The sequence below is a fragment of the Monodelphis domestica genome, chromosome 3 (genome assembly GCF_027887165.1).
Source record: "Monodelphis domestica isolate mMonDom1 chromosome 3, mMonDom1.pri, whole genome shotgun sequence".
Lineage (NCBI taxonomy): Eukaryota > Metazoa > Chordata > Mammalia > Didelphimorphia > Didelphidae > Monodelphis > Monodelphis domestica.
The window spans coordinates 332,190,819-332,212,195 of NC_077229.1; the positions used below are offsets into that span (position 1 = coordinate 332,190,819).

A 21,377-nucleotide genomic window follows, 5' to 3' on the forward strand; every position below is an offset into this window, starting at 1 on the left:
TCTCTACTCCCTCATCTCTTCTTCATATTATGACCCTTTCCAATCTAACTTCTAATCTGCAACTACTTTTTCCAAGACTATTAGTGGCTTTCCATATTCTTCATCTTTCTTGACCATTTTGAGAAACAAATACTCTTTCAGTTGTGTGAGTGAGTGAGTGTGTGTGAGAGAAACAAAGAGAGAGAGGCACAGATAGACTGACAGACAGAAGCTGAGGTTTCTTGGCTCCTTTCCTACCTATTTTTACCATTCCCTTTCAGTCATTTTTTTTTTGTTGAATCTTCATCCTGCCTCCTTTGTCTGGCTGTACTACAGGGTTCCATACCCTATTATTCTACCCCCCCTCCACCTTTCTCATCTCTATACCTATCACTCCCAAATCTAGATATTGTTTATACATTTGTCTCTGTACTTCTACCCTGTATCACCAACTACTTTCTAGATAACTCCACTGAACAATCCATATTGATTAATCAAAAAAAGTCTTTATTAAGCCCCTGTTTTTATCACTGCGCTGGGTACAAAAAAATGAAACAACTCTAACTCACAAGGGGCTTAAATTCCAATTGGAGAAACAAAAAATATATTGTATAAAATGAATAAATACAATATACAAAATAGTTAAACATAAGCAATTCAAACACAAAATTTAAAAACAAGATTGTGGTTTCCTTACTCATATTTCTTCATTTTGCAAATGTTTTTATTGGTCTACCTGTTTCCAGTATCTCCCTTTTTCCAGTCCACATTCCACAGGGTTGATAAATTGATATTTTTATAGGGTGGCACTGTCTCCTCAAGAAACTTCAGTAGCTCTCTATTGCCTCTAAGATAAAATAAAAATTCTCTTTGGCATTGAAAAGCCTTCACAATCTGGCGCCAACCTATCTATCCAGATGAATTGCATTTTGCTTGCTTCCCTTCTTATTAAATTTATATCATACTCCATTTACCCTCTGCCTTCCCTGTAGTGCTTTCCCTCCTTATTCCCACCTGGGAATAAATAGGTTTCCTCAAGGCTTGGTTTAGAGGATAGTGAGGCAGTTCAGTGGATAGAGAACCAGGCTAGGACTGGAGATGGGAAGTTCTGGGTTCAAATCTGATCTCAGACACTTCCTAGCTATGTAATCTTGGACAAATCACAACTCCAATTGCCTAGCCCTTACTGTTCTTCTGCCTTAGAATAGATACTTAATATTGATTCTAAGACAGAAGAAAACGACTTAAAAAAAACACTGCTTAAGTGCCACTTTTTACAGAAGGTCTTTCCTTATTCCTCACTCTGCACATTTTTTAGTACTTTGATCTTCCAAGAAGACTTTGTATTTCCTTTATATAGTGTATATATTTATCTAAGTACAAGCCATTTTTACTCAGTAGAATATAAGCTCATTTTGGCAGGTCCTATTTTGTTTTTTGGTTAGCGCCCAACACATAGTAGATGTTTGAGGAATTGATTTGAATTGTGGAGACAGTGTCTGACATAAGTCTTTAAGAAAGATAAGGACTCAATAAAAGCAAAGTTGAGGATCAGCATATGCAAACACATGGAGGTATGGGATGGAATGAAAACATCAGGAAATAGCAAGTCGTCCTTTTTGTCTAGAGTATGAAATGCATAAAGGAGATTAATGTAAGATAAATCTGTAAGTTGAAATAAGGTTACCCAGGACCTGATATTCCAGGCTAAAATATTTTATCTTAAGTTGATAACGATTCCACTGAAGATTTGTGTGTAGAGGAGTAACATGATCAGGCTTGAATTTTAGAAAAATAATTTTGTGTGATGCATAGTTTAGAGAGAAGAGACACTTAAAGCAGGGAGACCAACTGGTAAATTGTTATAGCGGTCATACAAGAGGTGATAAGAGCCTGATCCAAACTCACTGTTAGCCATGTGAATAGACAGAAGGGGATGGATGCGAGAGATGCCTTGGAGGTAGAATTGATATGACTAGCCAACTGACTGTATATGAGGAAGGAAGGGAAGAATTGTATATAATTACAAAGTTATGGACTTGTATCACTGAGAAGATTATTCTGGAATGTGTTGGTCTGCATAGTCACTGATATCCCTCCTAACTGTAAAATCATATGATTCTGCTCAATTCGATAAGATTTCTGTATAGATAATAGAGTTCTCTCTGTGTGTGTACATAAATGCATATATGTATATGACCATACACAGATATACATATTTCACCCTTGTGTAGAGATAATTAAATATATTAGAATTGGTGAAATATAAAACTAAGGCAAAGAGTCTATAAAGAGAAAATGGTTTAGGAAGAGCCTAAGAGAATCAGATCCTGGGAGAAGGAGGCATCTTAGTAGTCATCTAGTCCAAAAAGTAGTTTGACATGAATCGACTGTAGAGTCTATCTGATCATATAATCATCTGGATTTTGCTTGAAGGACCTCCAGTGCTATTTCACTTTTAGGTAGCTCTTATTATTAAGAAGACATTCCTTACTTCAAGCCTAATCATGCTTCTTTGAAACATCCACTCATTACCACTAGTTCTTTTCTTTGGGAACATGCAAAATAATATGTCTTCCAGATAACTTATCATAGTTCTCATTCCTTCCACAAGTCTTCTCATTGGTTCCTTTGATTGAACTTCATCTTACATGACCTTAGGGCTCTTCAATATCCTATTTGCTCTATCACGGCCACCCTTCAGTCTCAGGTTGTTCCCTAAAAGGTAGGTTCAAAACTGAACAGAGAACTTCAAAGACCGTTTGTCCAGCACAGAAAACAGCAGGAATATCACCTTCCTACTCCTAGAGGTTATTTATACCTCTCATAATGTAGTCCATCATGGCATTAACTACTTTGATTGCTATATGATACCATCCATATTGAGCTTAAAATCCACCAGGAAACTACTTGTTTAGCCACATTTCTATTGCTTACTGGTGAAATGTATTTTTGAATTCCAAGGAAAATCTGTGAGTCATCCTGTTAATCTGTAACTTCCATTTGGATTCTGATTTTCTTTAGTAAAATAATGGCCTTATTGGTGTGGTTCATCTCTTCTAAAATTTTTCATTTGTTGGTCATTGGACAAAAAAATAATTAGATGTTTATAGATGTTCACCAAGCTGTGGTTTTTAGCACCCTCTAACCTTTTATTTGATAATCTATCCCTGTCATTGTAGCAATTAACCTACTTCTGATGGCCCTCCCTGATCCTAGTCTTGGACAATAGACCTAGTCTATCTCTGAGAACATACTCAAAGATTTTTCCCTTTAATAGAACCTTCCAGAGCTTGTGCTTTGTTGGCATAGCTTTTGAGAACATAGGTACAATGACATATGTGCAGCTAAGGATTTAGAAACATACACACACATGCAGATACATAGAGCAGGTTCATTTTTGTGAAAAGTATATATATATATATATATATATATATATATATATATATACATATATATATATATATATAAAACGAAGATTAAATTTAACTCCATGATTACAACAAAGAAATTAATGAAATCTCCCCTGATTGTAAAGATTAAATTGTAACCCCTGACAATTTTTAGAACACCCTACTTAAAGTAGAGTATGGAGAGCTCCACATTTTTAGATCTAATCACCAAAAGTATAAACATCCCATTTAATGATTGAGTGGGAAGTCTATGACCCATGTGTGCAATAGTGGGTGACAAATCAGAATTGGCTGACTGCCTTCTGGGCAGTCCTAGAGCAGTGTCAACTGTGATTGATAGATGTAAAATTAGGAGAAGGCACAGGAAGTGACACAAGAGAAAATGTCTTTAAAAGGGAGTGACAGCTTCCTGAAGGAGTTCAATTCTTCATGCTTTAGAGTTGAGGCTGGTGAAGAAGAGCAGAAGGATTGGTTGACTGGACCTGAGACCCTGTTCCTTTAGACTGACACATGGTGAGTGAAGAGCTGACTCAACTTCTGGATATTCAGAAGAGACTAACCTCAGGAGAGACCTATCCTCTAGAGAGAGATTCCCTGCATCCCCAGGGCCTCGGCTACAATGGCCAAAGCCCCTTCAGTTAAGAACTAACTCTCCCTTCCCAGGGGCCAGGAGTAAATTACTTAGTGTTTAGGCTAGACATCTTCCTTTATCCTCTCTTTGATTTCTTACTTCACTCTTTCTGCATTTTGTAAATAAATTGTAAATAAAATCTCTTTGGAATTAATTAAATTTTTGGTGACCACTCTTAAATAATCAAGTCCAACCCTTTTAAAATTAACCCCATTATTTCCCCCTTACTATATATATATATATATATGTATATATATATATATATATATATCCTGTGCAAAGGAATGGAGATTAATGTGGTAGACTCAGAGTCCAAACCAAAGACCAGGTCTTCCTTTGGTCTTCTCAGTTATAGAAACAATTTATGTAACAGCAATATATAGGCACTAGTGTTTCCCAAGTAATAAAGGAAAATCATTTAGCTCCATTGAATATTTCCCTCCTTTCCTTCTACCTCAGACATTGAAAAGAGAGAGAAAAGATGTCACCTGTTCCCACCACTCTAAGAGAGTAACTGCCAACTCACTCAGAGTAACAGTCACACCCAGACAGAGTAACTGACACTCCCAGAGATCAACTGCCACAGAAAAAACATTAAACTGTCAATATTTGAAACTGACACTGTCTCAGATCTGCTTCAAACTCTAATTCTTTCTCAAGCCAGCTTCTCGACTTCTTATCTCTAAATGAATATAACAAGACCTAGTTTATAATATCATCCTTATAGTGTGGCGTGTTATATGTTAAAAATAGCAAGAATAGGGTCACATAAGTGGATCAGTAGATAGAGAACCAGGCCTAAAAGCAAAGACCCTGAGTTCAAATCTGGCCTCAGACCCTTTCTAGCTGTGTAATCTTGGGCAAGTGACTTAATTCCAATTGCCTAGCCCTTTCTGCTCTTCTGCCTTAGAACTAATTCTAAGACAGAAGGTCAGAATTTTAAAAAAATAAGAAAAAGAACAGCAAGAATAACAATTTGACAATTTAGTAGAATTTCACGAAGGAGGCTTGATTGAAGAAACTGGGTATGTTTAACCTTGAAAAGTAAAGCCTCAAAAGGAACATGATAGATGTCTTCAAGTATTCAAAGCGCTATCATATGGAAAAGGGATTAGACTTACTCTGTTTGACTGTAGAGGGTAGAACCAAAAACAATAAGTAGGAGCAAATTTTGGCTAGAATTCAGGAAAATGGACTGAAATCATCAGGAAGTGTTGAGTTTCATCCCTTGAAGGTCAGCAAGTGGAGGCTAGATGATTACTTGTCAGGTATGTTATTGTGGGGATCCCTTTTGTAAATGACTGCTGAGTTACCCTTCAACTCTGAAATTCTGTGATTCTCAGACTGTGAACCTGAGTGACTATAAAGATAGTGTTGTCCTTGACATAAATAAGAAAGAGAAGAAGAGGAGTGAGTTTGGAGGGAATGATAAATTTGATTTTTGGATGTGTTTTGTTTGAGATGCCTGGGGTCAATTCTGTTTGAAACAAGATGGCTATATGAGACTAGAATTTAAGAGAATGACTGAGGTTGGGTAGGGAGTCACCTGCATTGATATGGAAATTAAACCTGTGGGAACTGAAGAAAACACTATGAGAGAGATGGACAGATAGACAAGAGAAAAAGGGAAGTACAGTATATCCAAAGTTAGAGAATGATAATGAGGAATGGTCACATATATAGGTATACCAAGACAAAGAAGCGTGGCAAAAAAATCCAAGGGAGAAAATGGCCAACAGTATAAAATGTTGCAGAGAGATTAAGAAGGATAAAGACTAAAAGAGCTTCATCAGATTTAGTGATCTATAGATGACTCACAAATTTGGAGAAAGTTATTTAAGCTAACTGATGAAGTTGGAAGCCAAAATGTAAAAGCTTGAGAAAAGACTAATAATATATATTATTCTAGCTTTCAAATTCTATGATTCCATGATAATGTTCCATACCAGGAATTCTTAATGTAGGGTCAATGAAATTGTTTTGAAACATATTTTGAGACTCTAGTTTCACTGTAATTAGTTTCTTTCATCATCCCATTTTATTTTATACATTTGAAAGCATTATTCTAAGATGAGGTCCATATTACTTAAGGAGCCCACATCACATGAAAAAGGTAAAGAATCCTTAGCCCAGGCAAAACAGACATTTAATAATGTGTGTCAGTGCTGTCTCTAAGCATCTTCTCTCAACTCTTATCTTAGTTCTTGTCTTTATTGTAGAATACCACAATAATGCCACAGTTCATAACAAAACCCATCACATCAAAATCACAGCCTTGAAGTCATTTGGCTAAGATTGTCATATGAACTTTCCTCTGCCTGTGCTTTACTCAACATTCTCATCTAAATTAAAATTGATTTATATAAGCCCCAAAGAGTAGATTTTGGTTTCCTTGATCCCATGACTTTCTTCTCATATTCTGTACTATATATATGTATATATATATAAAACATGTTTATACACACATATATGTGTATATATATTTTATATATGTCCACATTAGAAACACTGAATCATGCATCTTTACAGCTTGAAGGATCCTATGAGATCATCTAATCTAAATTTCTTTCTTTTATAATTACTTGCATTAACTTTGACATTCTCTACTAAAAGTTAAACTCTTTTACAAAAGGGAATGCATTTGTTTATTTTTGCACTTCTAATAATTCCTGGCCCAGTATTTAATAAGCACTCATTTAATGTTGATAAAATATCTATTTAATGAATGAATGAGCAATGGTGGGGAACTTGGAAAAGGATTGGCTCCATGGCCTAGGTTATATGTTCAGTAAATATTTTTCCTCCCTTCCTTGCTCCCCTTTCTACTTTACTCCCTCCCAAATGAGGATTGAAATGTGATTCTTGAGACAATACTTCATTAGATCCATTTGCATGGTTACTCCCTGCAATAGCATAGCATTGGTATCAAACTCAAATGGAAACAAGCTGGAGAGGGCCAAGCCACACATAAGGATCCTTTTAGCCATATATTGAGTTAGAAAACTACATAATAATTTTATAGCATGTGTGATATGTGTCTTCTGTCATGGCATGAGAATATATTACATAAAAGCACTGGTATATCAGACCATTTACTGTCTCAAGGAAGGAGAGAAGGAAGAGAGAGAATCTGAATCACAAAATGTCAAAAATTGTTTCTACATATAACTGAAAAAAATAAAAGAAAGTGTAGAAAATGACATAGTAATACAATCTATGTTCTATTGTACTTTTACTTATTTTGTTGAATATTTCTTAATTATATTTTAAACTGGTTCCATGTTTGTCACTTCTGATGTTGATCACAACCCAGCCTCACCTTCTCATCCTATTCAGTTCTTGCTCCTGTCTTCTGGCAAATCTACACAATGGGTCTACCTAAAGCAGGGGTAGGGGGTGGGGTGGAGTGGGGACTCTTCTAGATTGTTTAACATGTCTTTTACTAATGTGACACCTATTCTGTTTGCTAGTTTCCCTTCTTACTAGATGACTGCCCCATCTCCCTTTCTAAGAACACATTTCCATTTTAATACCCTTTGGTTGCTACTCTTGGTATTAATTAATCAAGAGCATTTATCAAGTTCCAGTTATGTATAAAAGTTTGCTGTGAAGGAAAAAGCAAATCAGAGTCTACCCTCAAGGAACTTGCATTCTAATACTATTCTAATTCTATGTAATGATTATATATATATTTCTAATATATTCTAATTCTAATTCTAATAAATACTCATGGGCAATATGCTCCAGTAGCCTACAGGCAAGCTCCATACATCTCTTCCTTTGAGCTATCCACATCATGTGCTTCTTTGAAGCCTATGGCATTGATTGATTTATTTACAGTCCCAGGATCACAGGGAACATCATTATGAGAATAACTTAACATGCAAGTGTAGAGGGGAGGTAGTTCCTTTTTACCAATCTCCCCAACCTTTGGCCACATCTCCCCACTCCCAGAGTAGAAGCAGTCACAGAAAGCCAAAGGCAGCTAAGAAAAGTACTGACGTATTCATGTGATGCCCTGTGTCCATGTTATGAAATGTGAAAATTTCACTGATTGAATTGGAAGTGGGGTTAGAGGACTGGTTGAGTGAAGATTGGCCAGGACCATTAAGTCCTTTAGAGAGCTAAGCCTGCGAGCCCTGGGATCATTTAGTATGATTTGAGTGTAAAAGAGTATCCAGGCTCAAAGCAGCTTTGTGGAATGAGACCCCTGAGCTTATACCAGAAGGACACGGGCAGAGGGTGTTTGGAAGAGGGGAGACGTGCTCCCCCTACCCTGCCAAAACATCTAGCAGTGGAGCTACCCACAGAGTACGAGACCCACTATCCAGGATTTTGAGTCCATTAATTTGAATAAGCCAGGAGCTTTATAAGAGATACATGGTCTTCAGACAGACAGACATTGGGAGGCAGGGACTCAAAGGAGGTATCAGTTTGAAGGACTATGACTCTTAGCTGCAAAGAAAAAGAGCAAGCCATAGATTCAAGAGGAAACTAACTCTGGAAATGGAGTGTGGGGCTACAGAGGGAAGCAAACTCAGTGAGGCTAGTTGACCAGCCCCCTGAGCAGAACAGCTGGACTCAGTGAGGAGGCGGCAAGAACTTGGTAAGGAGAGAAATGATTTGCTACCCCAGAGCCACACATGAGATGCCCTGGATACATGGGCATTCTACATGTGTGCTTCACTACAGCTCTAAGTTTGTGCCAACTCTTCTCATGGGCACTGGGTATATTTGTGTCAAAATGTCCCAGATTTATGGGAGAATGCTTTGCAGCTACTATTTTTACTATGCCATCTTATTTAATGACTTTCCTTTGAGCTACTTTGAATTTTCTGGCAGACCATAAAATGTATTCTCACCAGCCAGAGCTTATAAGCTACAGTTTTAAGAGTTACCATGCTCAGGGTGCCCTAGGATGTGGGAGTCGTGGCCACCCACTAGAGACCCAACCCATGAGTGTATGTTGTGGAGAACAATCTTAGGAAGTAAGTGCTACACAAGTTAATTTGTCAAGTAACTTTTGCTATTTAAAAGCCAAACTGGCTTCTTACTTTAGTATTTTAATACCTTGGGCAAAGCACTTTATCTATTTGGTAGCTCCTTTATTTTTTCTCAGTAAAATTTTGGAGTTCTCCTAAATTGCCTCCAATGACTGATAGATTTAAATAATGAGATCTAAAATCTTTGAACAGTAAAGAACACAGAGTTTTCCCCCCATCCAATACAAAAATGATGTTTTCAAAGTTGTGTTTGGGAAGAAAGTATATGCATTTAATGGTTTGGTGCAGAACTGTGTTTCTGTTGCTAAACTGAAAGAAGTGACATAGCTAACAAAATCCTACCCTTCATTGCTTTGTAAGAGTGTTATGTTTTCTTAGAGGTGCCACATGGAGGGATGACTAGAGTGTTGTTAAACTTGTGGTTAGGAAAACCCAAGTTTGACATTAGATTCAGATATTCATTGTCTGTGGGACCCTGGGGAAATGGCTTAACCTCTCTCAGACTCAGTTTTCTCATCTATAAAATGGGGATAATGTATCACCTACCCCATAGGGTTGTTTTAAGATCAAATCAGATAACATAGTAAAGAGTTCTATAACCAATCTTAAAGTTATCATAATATAAATGTCAGTTGTTATTATTGTTGGATATCATCATCTACTATTATTAAATATATCTATGTAAATAGGATCTATATTTGGCACTGTCACATGACTGTCAATCTGATATGCTTCTTTTCTAAGAGGGAAATTCTGCTTATTTACAATCCATTATGGTAGATTTTAGCAATATTCTATTCTTTTTTTATTTTTTGCCATGGCGTCACTCAGATCATAGTTCTTCCCTTCAGTGTTTTCTGTTGATTGCCTCCCTCTAGCCTTCTATAGTACTCGTCATATAATTTATCTAATTTTACCATCTTTTGTTTGTTAGTGTTGCTCCATGTATTAATTGGGCTTTCTGCCAGCTATAAGCAATTAGAAGGCTCAGATCAGACAATATTTTTCTTTATCCTTCACAGTGCCTTACTAGAGAGCCAAACTGTAATAAGCACTACTCATTCCATTTTGGGGAATGATTAACTCATTTGTTTTGTGAATAAGTATTAGGTTGATATTTACTTTCTTTGAAAGGGAGTAAAAGCCATATCTTGCCATTGACCCTATTGAAGCAGCACCCTCCAGACTAGACCCTTTTGGAACAGCAGCCTCCATATCAGATTTCTAGAGATGATGCCTCTTCTATGGGGAGTTATTCTATTCAGTGTCTCAGCTTCTCTCTGGGGCTGAGCTGCCATGACTGGTGAATGCTCATGAGGGCAAACATGAAGACACTCTCCACTGACTTACCTAGTTGGCTCCACACCATTCTTAATACCTTATCTACTGAGGGCATCTTGTCCTCTATCTTGCCTCATCTCTACCTTTAACTTTTTACCTCCTATTCAGAGAAGAGCAGTAATCAAAATACTACTATTGCTCTGGGAGAAAGGTAATACTTGCTCTGATTCCTGTAGAGTTGGCTAGATGGAGCAGTGAATAGAGCTCCTATCCTGGAGTCAGAAAGACCTGTGTTCAAATTTGACCTCAGACACTTGCTAGCTGACCCTATACAAGTCACTTAACCCTGTTTAGACAGCAAGGTGGTGAGAATGCTGGCCATGAATGCAGGAAGTCTCATCTTCCTAAGTTCAAATTTGCTCTGAGATTCTTATTAGCTATGTTTACCTGGGCAAGTCACTTAACTGATTGCCTCAATTCCTCATCTGTAAAATAAACTGGAAAAGGAAATGTCATACTACTTTGGTATCTTTGCCAAGTTACAAAGAGTTGGACACAACTGAAATGACTGAACAATGAATTCCTATGACTTCTTACCCAAAGGTCCCTTCCCAAGTCACCATTCCTATAAATGTATTATTTCCTTCTGTTATAAAATAAGCTATTTGAGGATAAGAACAATCTCAATTTTGCATTTACATTCCCAATGCATGTAGTAGGTACCTTAATAAATGTTTTTTCCTTCCATTCATTCATTTATTTCACCCTGTTGCCTCATTTATTATATTATTGATGGAGTAAGACTATAAAAATGCAAAGCTATATTTCCATTTACCAGTGTTTTAATTACTTTAAAGGCTCTAAATCTCTGCACATCTTATATCTCTGACTTTATTGGGAACTTCACTTTCTATTTAATCACCTATGTCTTCTTTATTTCTGTCGATGGTAGAAATAGTTTTTTTACATAATCCAGTCTTAAAGCTCTTGACAATACACCCTCTCTGTGTGTCTGTCTCTCTCTTCTTCATTTCCCATCCCTTTCCCCCAAGTTCAACCAGTCATATCAATTCTTCCATTATAGAGTCTTTCCTGTTCATCTGTTTCTTTTGGTTTACAACACTATCACACTAGCCTCATGTACAGCAAATGCAATAGATTCCTAATGGAGCTTCGGACATAGTTTATGCTTAATAACTATTGGTTGAATTTGTCATGGGATTGTGCTTTCTTACTTGTTCTTATCCTTTCTACTAAGAGTCAATCAATTAGCCAATTCATCAAACCAATCAAGCATTTATTGCATTCTGTGTTCTAGGCTCTATGCTAGGTCTCACGAAAATGAAACAATCTCTGTTCTCAGGAGGGGAGGGGGATAAAAAGGGAGAATAAAAAAGGTTCATAGATAAGAATAAAGGACACTTGGATGGTGTCATGGATAAGGAAGCACAAAGAACTTGGGGGATTGATAGTTTAGTAATCTTGGGCAAGTCACTTACTCTCTTTGGGTCTCTGCTAAGAGGAAGGGGTTGAATTCAGTGGTGCCTATGGAGCTTTCCAGGTCTAAAATCTATGCTCCCATGAGGGAATAGAGATTTCTTGAAAGTTGTGGCATTCAGTTTGAGAGAATTCTAGGGCTTCCAAGAAGTAGAGATTAAGAAGAAAAATATTCCAGGTGAAGGACAGCCTGTGCAATGTAATGGACTGTAAATAAACAGAATTTCCCTCTTAGAAAATAAAATGAAAAAAAAAAGAAAATAAAATGTCAGATTTACATTCATGTTACAGTATCAAATATAGATAATATTTATACTAATATGTCTAATAATAATAGATGATGATAGTAGATGCATGTAAGGTCTCATGAGTAGTAATCCAAAGCTATCCTCCATGAGTCTTTCTTTTGCTTTTTGAGTCACTGCCATTTTGATTTTTCTAAGATCATGGTATTTCATGGTTCAAAGCCATACTGCATTTAGGTGAGCATTGACCTTCAAAGGAGGGAACTTTTGTGGTAGGAGGAGCTCAGAATATTTGAGAGCAAAGGGCAGTTTCTCAGGTGTAATCCTGGCCAACTGCCACTAAAGCCCAACTCTGGTGACTCACAGTCCTATGGAACTGACCTTCTGTCCTCAAAGGCTTAGCATTTTCTGGAATACTTTGCCAAGCAGAAAAGGCTTTTGAGTATGGGCCCAGTGATGGATAGTTATTTCTTTAGTCCAGGAAGCAAGATAAATAATTTCAAAGAAGCTCATTACTTCAAGATGATAAAATTTTCAATCATGACAACTCTTGATGACCATCTACCAAGTTGGGATCCCCATTACAGAATGGGGATGAACATACCATCAAAGTCACAGATTCCTGAACTATTGAAGGAGATATGGGCTTCCCCCTTCTATTAAATTCTGTGCAAAGCTCATTCCTCATTTTCAGTGGTAGCTCTAGATTTAATGGAAAGGGATTTAGTAATATTCTGAGGCTTCATGAAATTAAGACCATTCTAACTGAAACTTTTAAAATCACCAGAGTAAGTCCACTGACATGTTCAGTGAATCCTCTATGGAGAATTTATGACACTGAGGAGAATTATACAGTCAATCAAAACATTCAATCAACAAAAATGGATTAAATGCCTGCTTTGTACCATCAATGTTCTAAGTACTATGGATACAAAAACAAAAATGAAATAGTTTCTGCCCTTAAGGAACTTACTTTCTACTGAAGGATACAGCATGTAATAATAATAAATTGGTTTTGAGAAGCACACTAGAATTGAGGGGATATTGGGAATATTTTGTGTAGGATGTAGTTTATGAGCTGAATCTTGAGGGAAATTTCAGATTCTGAGGAAGGGATATATGTGAGAGATAGGATACATTGCACAGACATGAGGAGCGGTCAGTGTAAAGGGCCAGAGAAGGGAGAAGAAGCACTTTATAGAACAGACCAAAAAAGATAGGTGATGAGACCCTGAATTTGCCATTTGTGTAAATGGTGAAGGGGGAGATATTTGAAAGAGATTGTGAAGATAGAAATGACAAGATTTGGCAGCTGCCTGGATGTGGGAATAAATGAGAATGAAGAATCGAGAATGAAAATGAGGTTACAGACCTGAATGATTGACAGGATACTGGTGCTCTTGAGAATAATAGAGAAATTCAGAAAAATGGTTAATTTTTGGAGAAAATGTTCTACTTTGGATATAGTGATTACCTTTGGAACAATTGGTTTGAAATGTTCAATAAACAGGCGGAGATGTGTGATTAGAACCTAGGAGATAGACTGGAACTAGATATATTGGCTTGGAAGCCATTTGAATAGAGATGGAATTTGAAGCTAGAGGCACTCAGAGAAGGAAGAGAAAAAAAGGGGAGAGGGCATAGGACTGAGCCTTGGGATACAACTAGTTAGCAAGATGTAGTTATTTCATATGCAAAAGAAAGTGAAGAATGGTCAGAAAGAAAGAAGGAAGAACCATTAAAGAACAGTGTATGGAAACCCAGAGAGGATAGAAGAGAAAGATAAAAATATAGGCAACAGAAAGGACAAGAATGGTTAGAATTGACAATTTAAGATGCATGGAAGACTAATGAAATCTGTAACACTGAAAGAAGAGATAGTACCCAAACCAATGAGAACATAGACCCACTGAAATGGTAAAGAATAAAATCCATACACCCCTAGACTTTGCTTTCCTCCTTTGATTTACTTTGTGTATGGGCACATTTGGAAACCATTGAAGCTGCTAACCTGCCACATGGCTTGGATTAGAAGGGAGCTACAAACTCTTCCAGGGAGATGGAAGACCACTGGACCTTACCAAATATTTTGCCATTGTTTCCTAGTGTTCTGTAAACTTTATCAACTACCCTGTCTCTAAACTATTGATATAATTTGAACCACCCTTGCATTTAGGTTTTCTGGACCTTCCCATCTATCCTACTATGAATTTTATTTTCTGTTATCATTCTTAATTAGAATGTGAGCTCCTTGAGAGTAGAAACTGCCCCACTTTTAAAATTTGTATTTACAGTGCTTTGCAGATAGTAATATATTTTCATTCATCCATTCATATATCCATCCATTCACTCATCTGTGATACTGTGATGTTATTCAAGCAACATTAGAAATTCAAAGAAGCAAAGGATTCATTGGTTAAATGAAAGTAACAACATTCATCTGCCTAAAAAAGAATTTACTCACTATTGCCAACTTATGAGGCAGTGTTGAATAGTGGACAGAGTTGGCCTTCAAGATAGGAGCTAGAGCTTTTATCTTCTAATTCTAAATTACTTTTCATAACAAAAGAATGGGACAATCCTGAAAAATAAAAAGGCTCAATTCACATTTCATTACTAACAGCAATTCTAACCTATGTCCTATATATAAATATTTCACTTTCTTGCAAAGGAATATACATATCCACATTTTTAATGTCTGGGGAAAATTTTTAAAATCATCAACAAACAAAAGTTTTAAGAAGACAAAACAATTACATACCAATATCTCAATGCCTTCATGTAAGAGATGGATATAATCTTTCATTATTATTGTTTTATTTTTTTCTTCAATTTCACAATCAGAAGAAGTTACTGGTAACAGAACAAGGATCAGTGGAGGAATTCCAAAGATAGACCTAAAAAAAACTAAATTCAACATCAAATAAGAACTTTAAGTGTCATAGGCCAATTTTTACATTCTATAAAGTGAAACACATGATGCAGCATTACATAATTCAAGTGGAATTTATTTCTGATAAATAAAAATCCATCTTTATTGGTAGAGATCATAAAGTTCTCTTTACAAACTAACCCATTCTTGTGAATAGGACTGCCCTTTTGGAATGTGGCTTTCTTTCACTGCAGTTGGATAGATGTGATTTACTCAGAATACTTTGAGTAGGAGTGATAGCAGTGAGGCAATCAAAGATTTTCTTGGAATCCAGTGCCTATCTGGAATTGAAGGACACATTCTAGGAATGGGATGCTAGCTTAAGTCTTTTTAGGTTTTATTTGACATATATAAATATATGTGCATGTACATACACAGGTGCATGTATATTAACATGCAACATGTCTATACACACAACGTATATTCTGTATTTATTGGAAGACTTATATAAAAAATAATAGCTAACATTTACATAATGCTTGCTATGTGCCAGGGACTTTGCTAAGCACTTTACAATTATTATCTCATCTTCACAAGAACTCTAGCACTAAGTGCTATTATTTTACAGTTGAGGAAATTAAGGCAAGCAGAGGTTAAGTGACTTCCCAGGTCATATACATGATAAATGTCTGAGGTTTGATTTGAACTCAGGTCTTCCTGACTCCAAGTGTTATATTCTATCCACTGAGGAACACAAATTATTTGTTAAAAACATAAATAAGTCTTTAAAAATTTCTCTAAGTATTGAGGAAAAAAATCAACTTTTCTGGTTGCTTTAAAACTTTTTTTGGGGGTAATATTGCTTATTACTGACTTTCACGGTATATTTAGTTTGCTATTAAAATGTGGAAATGCATAACTAACTTTGTGGCCTTCTGGACTTGTTGAAAGTTTAGACCCCATCATTCATTCTTATCCCATAAACAGGGCAAGGCTTAGCTTTTGTCCTTTCTCATTAGCGTTGAGCTCTTTAAGTCAGAACCTTGGGGAAATTATGTTGCTGGACCTTGTGACACTGACTAATATTTAAAAGGACCTGCTTCGAAGTCATCTTCTACAGTCTTTACCCAAAACATGAGTTTTCTTTACAACAATCCTCCTAAGGTGTCATCTACTCTATGTCTGAGCACTCCAGTTAAACACAGTTCATTATTTCATGAGGTAGCTCACTTAATTTCTGGATAGCTCTGTTATCAACTTCTTCCTTTCATTGGGCTAACAGGATTCTTCATTTTATCTTCTGTGCTTGTAATATGGTGATCTGTCAACTATCGGTCCATGCCAGACAGTGCATAATTCCTGCCAGTCTTATTTTGCTAAGTATTTGGTAGTTACTCAATTTTTGTAGCCTTCAGTGATAAGTTGCAAAATCTCTACTGATTTTTCTTTGCCTAATTTCATTGATTAATAAATTTGGGCTAATTAAAGATTATAAGATTTTTCCGGTGGCAATTACCTGATTTTTGATGTTACTATAAACATCCCTGTTTCTAAAAACTTCCTAACATGATTTAACCATTTTAGATGCCTCTTGGTCAACTTATGGTTGTCTAAATTTATGTGGCTATCACCTGGGAGGGCTTTTTGATTCCATTCTCGATCTCAAATGCTTCTGCCCAGAAGTAAACTAGCTGTGATTACTTTTGAAAAATTCACTTATACATGCCTAATGACAGCTTTTAGTATTGCTTAATGAGTTGATATCTGTGTGTGCCAAAGGCGTTTCTGTAGGCTTTTGACCTGTTTATTATGCACTATGAGCATTATCAGTAGTCTTCTTTTTTGGTGAAGAAGTGTTAACTTTTGGAGAGTCAGCTGATGTGGGTGATGTTTCAATAATATTGTGCAGATTTTTGGTGAGGAGGACAAAAAGCAGATTTTTTTTCATATCTCTTATGATCTATTTTACTATTCCAAATAAATGCATTAATGCTGGTATTACAAGGTATTATTTTCTTTAAATGTCTTCTTCCCATTAAGCTTTCCATGGGGTTTTCTTGACAAAGATACTGGAGTGGTTTGCCATTTCCTCCTCCAGTGGATTATCTGTAATAATGTGGAATGTGATAATAGTTTATTATTTCCATTTTAATAGGGAACAATATTTAAGTAAAAGAAATAACATGTCAATAGCACAATTTCAAATATGCTATTGGTATGGTTAGCAGGATAGAGGCTATTTCTTAAACCCCTACTCTACCCAGCAGCTGGAATTATTTATAGTTTAGGATTAAACTCAGGGTTATTTTCATTGAAATATATTTATAGGGTCATAGATCATGAGCTGGACAGAACCTTAGAGGTCATTTAATCTAACCTTTTCCTTTTAGAGATGAAGAAGCTAAGTCCCAGACAGCTAAAGTCCAATGCCAAAAATGACAAAGGTGTTATCTGAACTTGGGTTGTCTGTTTCCAAATAGAGTGACCTTTCCCTTTCACTATTCTACCATCTGTGTGGAGCCAGGGAAGTCATTCACCCTCTCTATTCCATAGGATACAATAGGAAAAATAATAATTGAATTACAAATTTCTCAGAATTTCTAGAAAAAGGGCAGCTAGGTGGCTCAGTGGGCTGAGATCCAGGCCTAGAGACAGAAGGTCCTAGGTTCAAATTTGGCCTCAGACACTTCCTAATTGTGTGACCCTGGGCAAGTCACTTAAACCCCATTGGCTAGCCCTTCTTGCTCTTCTGCCTTAGAACTAGTACTCAGTATTGATTTAAAGACGGAAAGTAAGGGTTTAAAAAAAAAGAATTGCTAGAAAAAAATCACTCTGTAAAGTTTTTATGTTATTAGTGCTGCTATTATTCATGCCCTGGGCTCTGTTTGGCAATTTTTATCCTCTTTTGAATTCACTACATCTTCTGAAGGTGGTGGTATCTCTGTCACAAAGGTATATAAAGTAGAAAGAAATACTACCACAATCTTGAATTGTTCCCAGAAGGTTATAAAACTGTGTAACAATATCATATGATGATCAACTGTGAATGACAACTATTTTTAACAAATATTTTAAACTTGCCTTTAAAAAAGGCAAGAATCCAGGACAACTCTCCAAGGGACTTATGACAAAAGGAACAGATGGAGTCTGAATGCATACTCTTCTTTACTTTATTTTCTCCATGAGTTTTTCTCTAGTGAAAGCAATATGTCTCTGGTTCATCACATGATAAACAAGGAAATATGTATTATATAATAATATGTTTGACTTATATAATACTGACTACTTTCTGAGGGAGGGATGGGAAAGGGAAAAAAGAATGAGATTTTTGAACAGATAATGTGGGAACTTTGTTTCTCTTGGGTAAGCATATTTATCATAATTTATTTTATATATATAACAAATCATGTGTTATATCATGTGTTATGTTATATATATATATATATATATATATATATATATATATATATAATTATACAGCTATGCTTTAAAAAACCTGTGTATACTCTTGGAATCAGCAATACAACTGTTAGGTCTATTTCCCAAGGTTTTCAGGGAAAAAGGAAAAAAATATAGTCTAAAAAATTTATGGCAGCTTTTTTTTTGTCATGGCAAAGAACTGGAAATTGAGGGGATGCCCATCAACTGGGGAATGGCTGAACAAACCATGGCATATGATTATGATAGAATACTACTGTACTGTAAAAATGACTAGCAAGTTAATTTCAAAAAACATGGAAAGACCTATAAAAATCATGAAGAGTGAAACCAGCAGAACTAAGAGGATACATACATATATATATATAACTATAAAATTAATATTTGAATAATTTGCAAATGTTCACCTCCAGAGTAAGAATTGATAAGTAGAAACATACAAGACATAGTTTCATATGTACATTTATTTTTTTGTGAAATTAATACCTTCTCTAGTGTGGAGAGGAGAAAGAGGGGCAGAGATACCCAGGGATCTTAGTGGATCCATCATACAAATAAAATAATAATGATTTTTAAAAAGAAATACTACCATCTGTAGTAAATGCTACTATGAAGTGCCATATAGTCAGTGTCCTTGGAATAAGGTATGATTCTATAAAAGAGTGGGACAGAGGAGGGAAAAGAAGAGGAAAAGAATAAACAAGAAGGGAAGGTAGATTCTGAATCCTTTCCAAATCAATATCAATGAACATCTATTGAACATGAATCCTATTTTTTTCTGATTTGGGGTATGCTGTCATCCTTGTAACCCCAGGGGATTAACTATTAACTAATAAAGTTATTGAGACAGTTTCCCAAACACATGACAGTATAGCATTTTTCCTTATATATTCACTTCTAAAACATTATTGAAAGTGTCCTGAGAATAAGTTAGTGTCACACTATTGCAAATTAGGTATTCCTGTTTTTTTTTAAACTCTAAAGAAATTAGGCTGGATAGATAAATAGGAGAGAAAGGAGTCTAATATCTTAACTTCATACCTTGATCTTTATGGAACTTGGACACTTTAGATCTGTCCTATTATTAATAAACAAATTAATCCAATATAGAAGATGTGACCCCTTGTAAGGTACCTGGACTTCAGGGGTTGAATAACTTGTTTTGTTTCATTTTGTTTTTATAGGGATATTATATCTGTATCTGATAATATTATTCCATGCCTCAAAGACTTTCAATGATTCCTCAATGCCTTGTGAATACAGTCTAAAATCATTAGTGAATGTCAAGATCTTCCAAAGTTTGCCTCTAATCTACAGTTTAGTATTTCCTCTTACTATTTCAGGGCAGCTGGGTAGCAAAGGGGAATAGAGTGTTTTCTTCTGTTTCCTCATCTAAAAAATAAGCTAGAGGGGGCAGCTGGGTAGCTCAGTGGATTAAGAGCCAGTCCTAGAGACGGGAGGTCCTAGGTTCAAATCTGGCCTCAGCCACTTCCTAGCTGTGTGACCCTGGGCAAGTCACTTGACCCCCATTGCCTAGCCCTTACCACTCTTCTGCCTTGGAGCCAATACACAGTATTGACTCCAAGACGGAAGGTAAGGGTTTAAAAAAAAAGCTAGAGAAGGAAATGGCAAACCACTGCATTATCTTTTCCAAGCAAACTCCAAATGGGGTCCCAGAATCAGCTATAACTGAAAACTAAATGAATAAAAATAACTACACACTATTTTGTCACTTTACATTTCATCAGTCTTATTAGAGTACTTATAGGCAACAACTATACCTTATTTCTATTTTCCCTCAGGGCTTAATGCAAAGCACTGAAAAAATCTTAAATTTTCTGTGAATAAATGAATGGACAGAGCCCCAACTATGAACCACTAGTTGTGAGGGCCATTGTGCCTTACTAGTTTTAGGACCATAAAACCAAAGCTGTAAAGCTAGAAAGGACCTGGGTTTATAGTATCAGAGACATAGATCTGAAGGGTCCTCTTTATTTTACAGAGATTAAATGAGTTGTCTGTGTTTACATGGTATGTTTCTGAAGTGAAGCAGGGTTTTAATCTAGGTTTTTCTGATTCCTAATGTCATTCTCTCTTCTTTACACAATGCTGCCTCTGATCATAGGCTTAGGAACAGAAGATATCTTAGAGGTGATCTAATTCAATTCTTCACTTTACAGATATGGAATGAAAGGTTTAGAGAGGTTGAGGAATATACAAATATCCTTTCCACATTCCTGGGGTTAGGGAATAACTGAATATGCATTATGTCTTTTTTGAGGTTAAAATAAATGAAAAGTTAAAGTTTGTGAAAAGAACATGAAAACCAGTGGATGTTACACGAAGGATAGAAATGTAGATATTTGTTTTAAATTGTTAAATTAAAATTGTACTAACTCATACATGCATATAAGGGATTGTAAACATCCCATAAAGGGAAAAATTTCAGAGCTCTGGTATGAAGAGAACCAAAAAGTTGTACACAGATTTTCCAGATGTCAGGGGTGCCATGCCCCTAATTCCCATGATGTGTAAGGAACATCTGTATGTGTGTGTGTACGTATGCATGTGTGTGTGTGTGTGTGTGTGTGTGTGTGTGTGTGTGTAGGATATGGATATATGAGTATATATATATCTATATTACATATAGATATATATTAGGGTTATTAGGGTCAGAATTTGAATAAGTTCCCCTGACTTCAAAAGCCAGTGTTATTTCCATGGTAACAGCCTATCTGATCAAAGTTATACATCAACACTTTACACTTTTGTTTCAACCTTGGGAGTGACAATAGACAACAAAGATTGATAGTAAGTTCAGAAATATAGAGCTAGAAAAGACTTTGAAGGTAATCTAGTTTTCCCTTTTCATTTTATAGATGAAAAAACTGAGACCCTGACAGGCTAAGTGATTTGTCCAAGGTCATACAAATATGAAGTGGAAAAACTGATTTGAGCCCTTGGTCCTCCGATGCCAAATTTGGCATTCCTTCCATATCATGCAGCTTCTTATAAAGA

General features: G+C 36.0%; 1 protein-coding gene across 1 annotated transcript in view; it reads right to left on the minus strand.

The window, feature by feature from the left end:
• IL7 (interleukin 7) overlaps positions 1 to 21,377 on the minus strand; it is a 50,778-nt gene that overhangs the window by 14,047 nt on the left and 15,354 nt on the right. Inside the window, exon 2 of the mRNA XM_007486920.3 lies at positions 14,811 to 14,956. Within this exon, the coding sequence (XP_007486982.1) occupies positions 14,811 to 14,956 (146 nt within the window). The remainder of the gene's footprint in view (positions 1 to 14,810; positions 14,957 to 21,377) is intronic.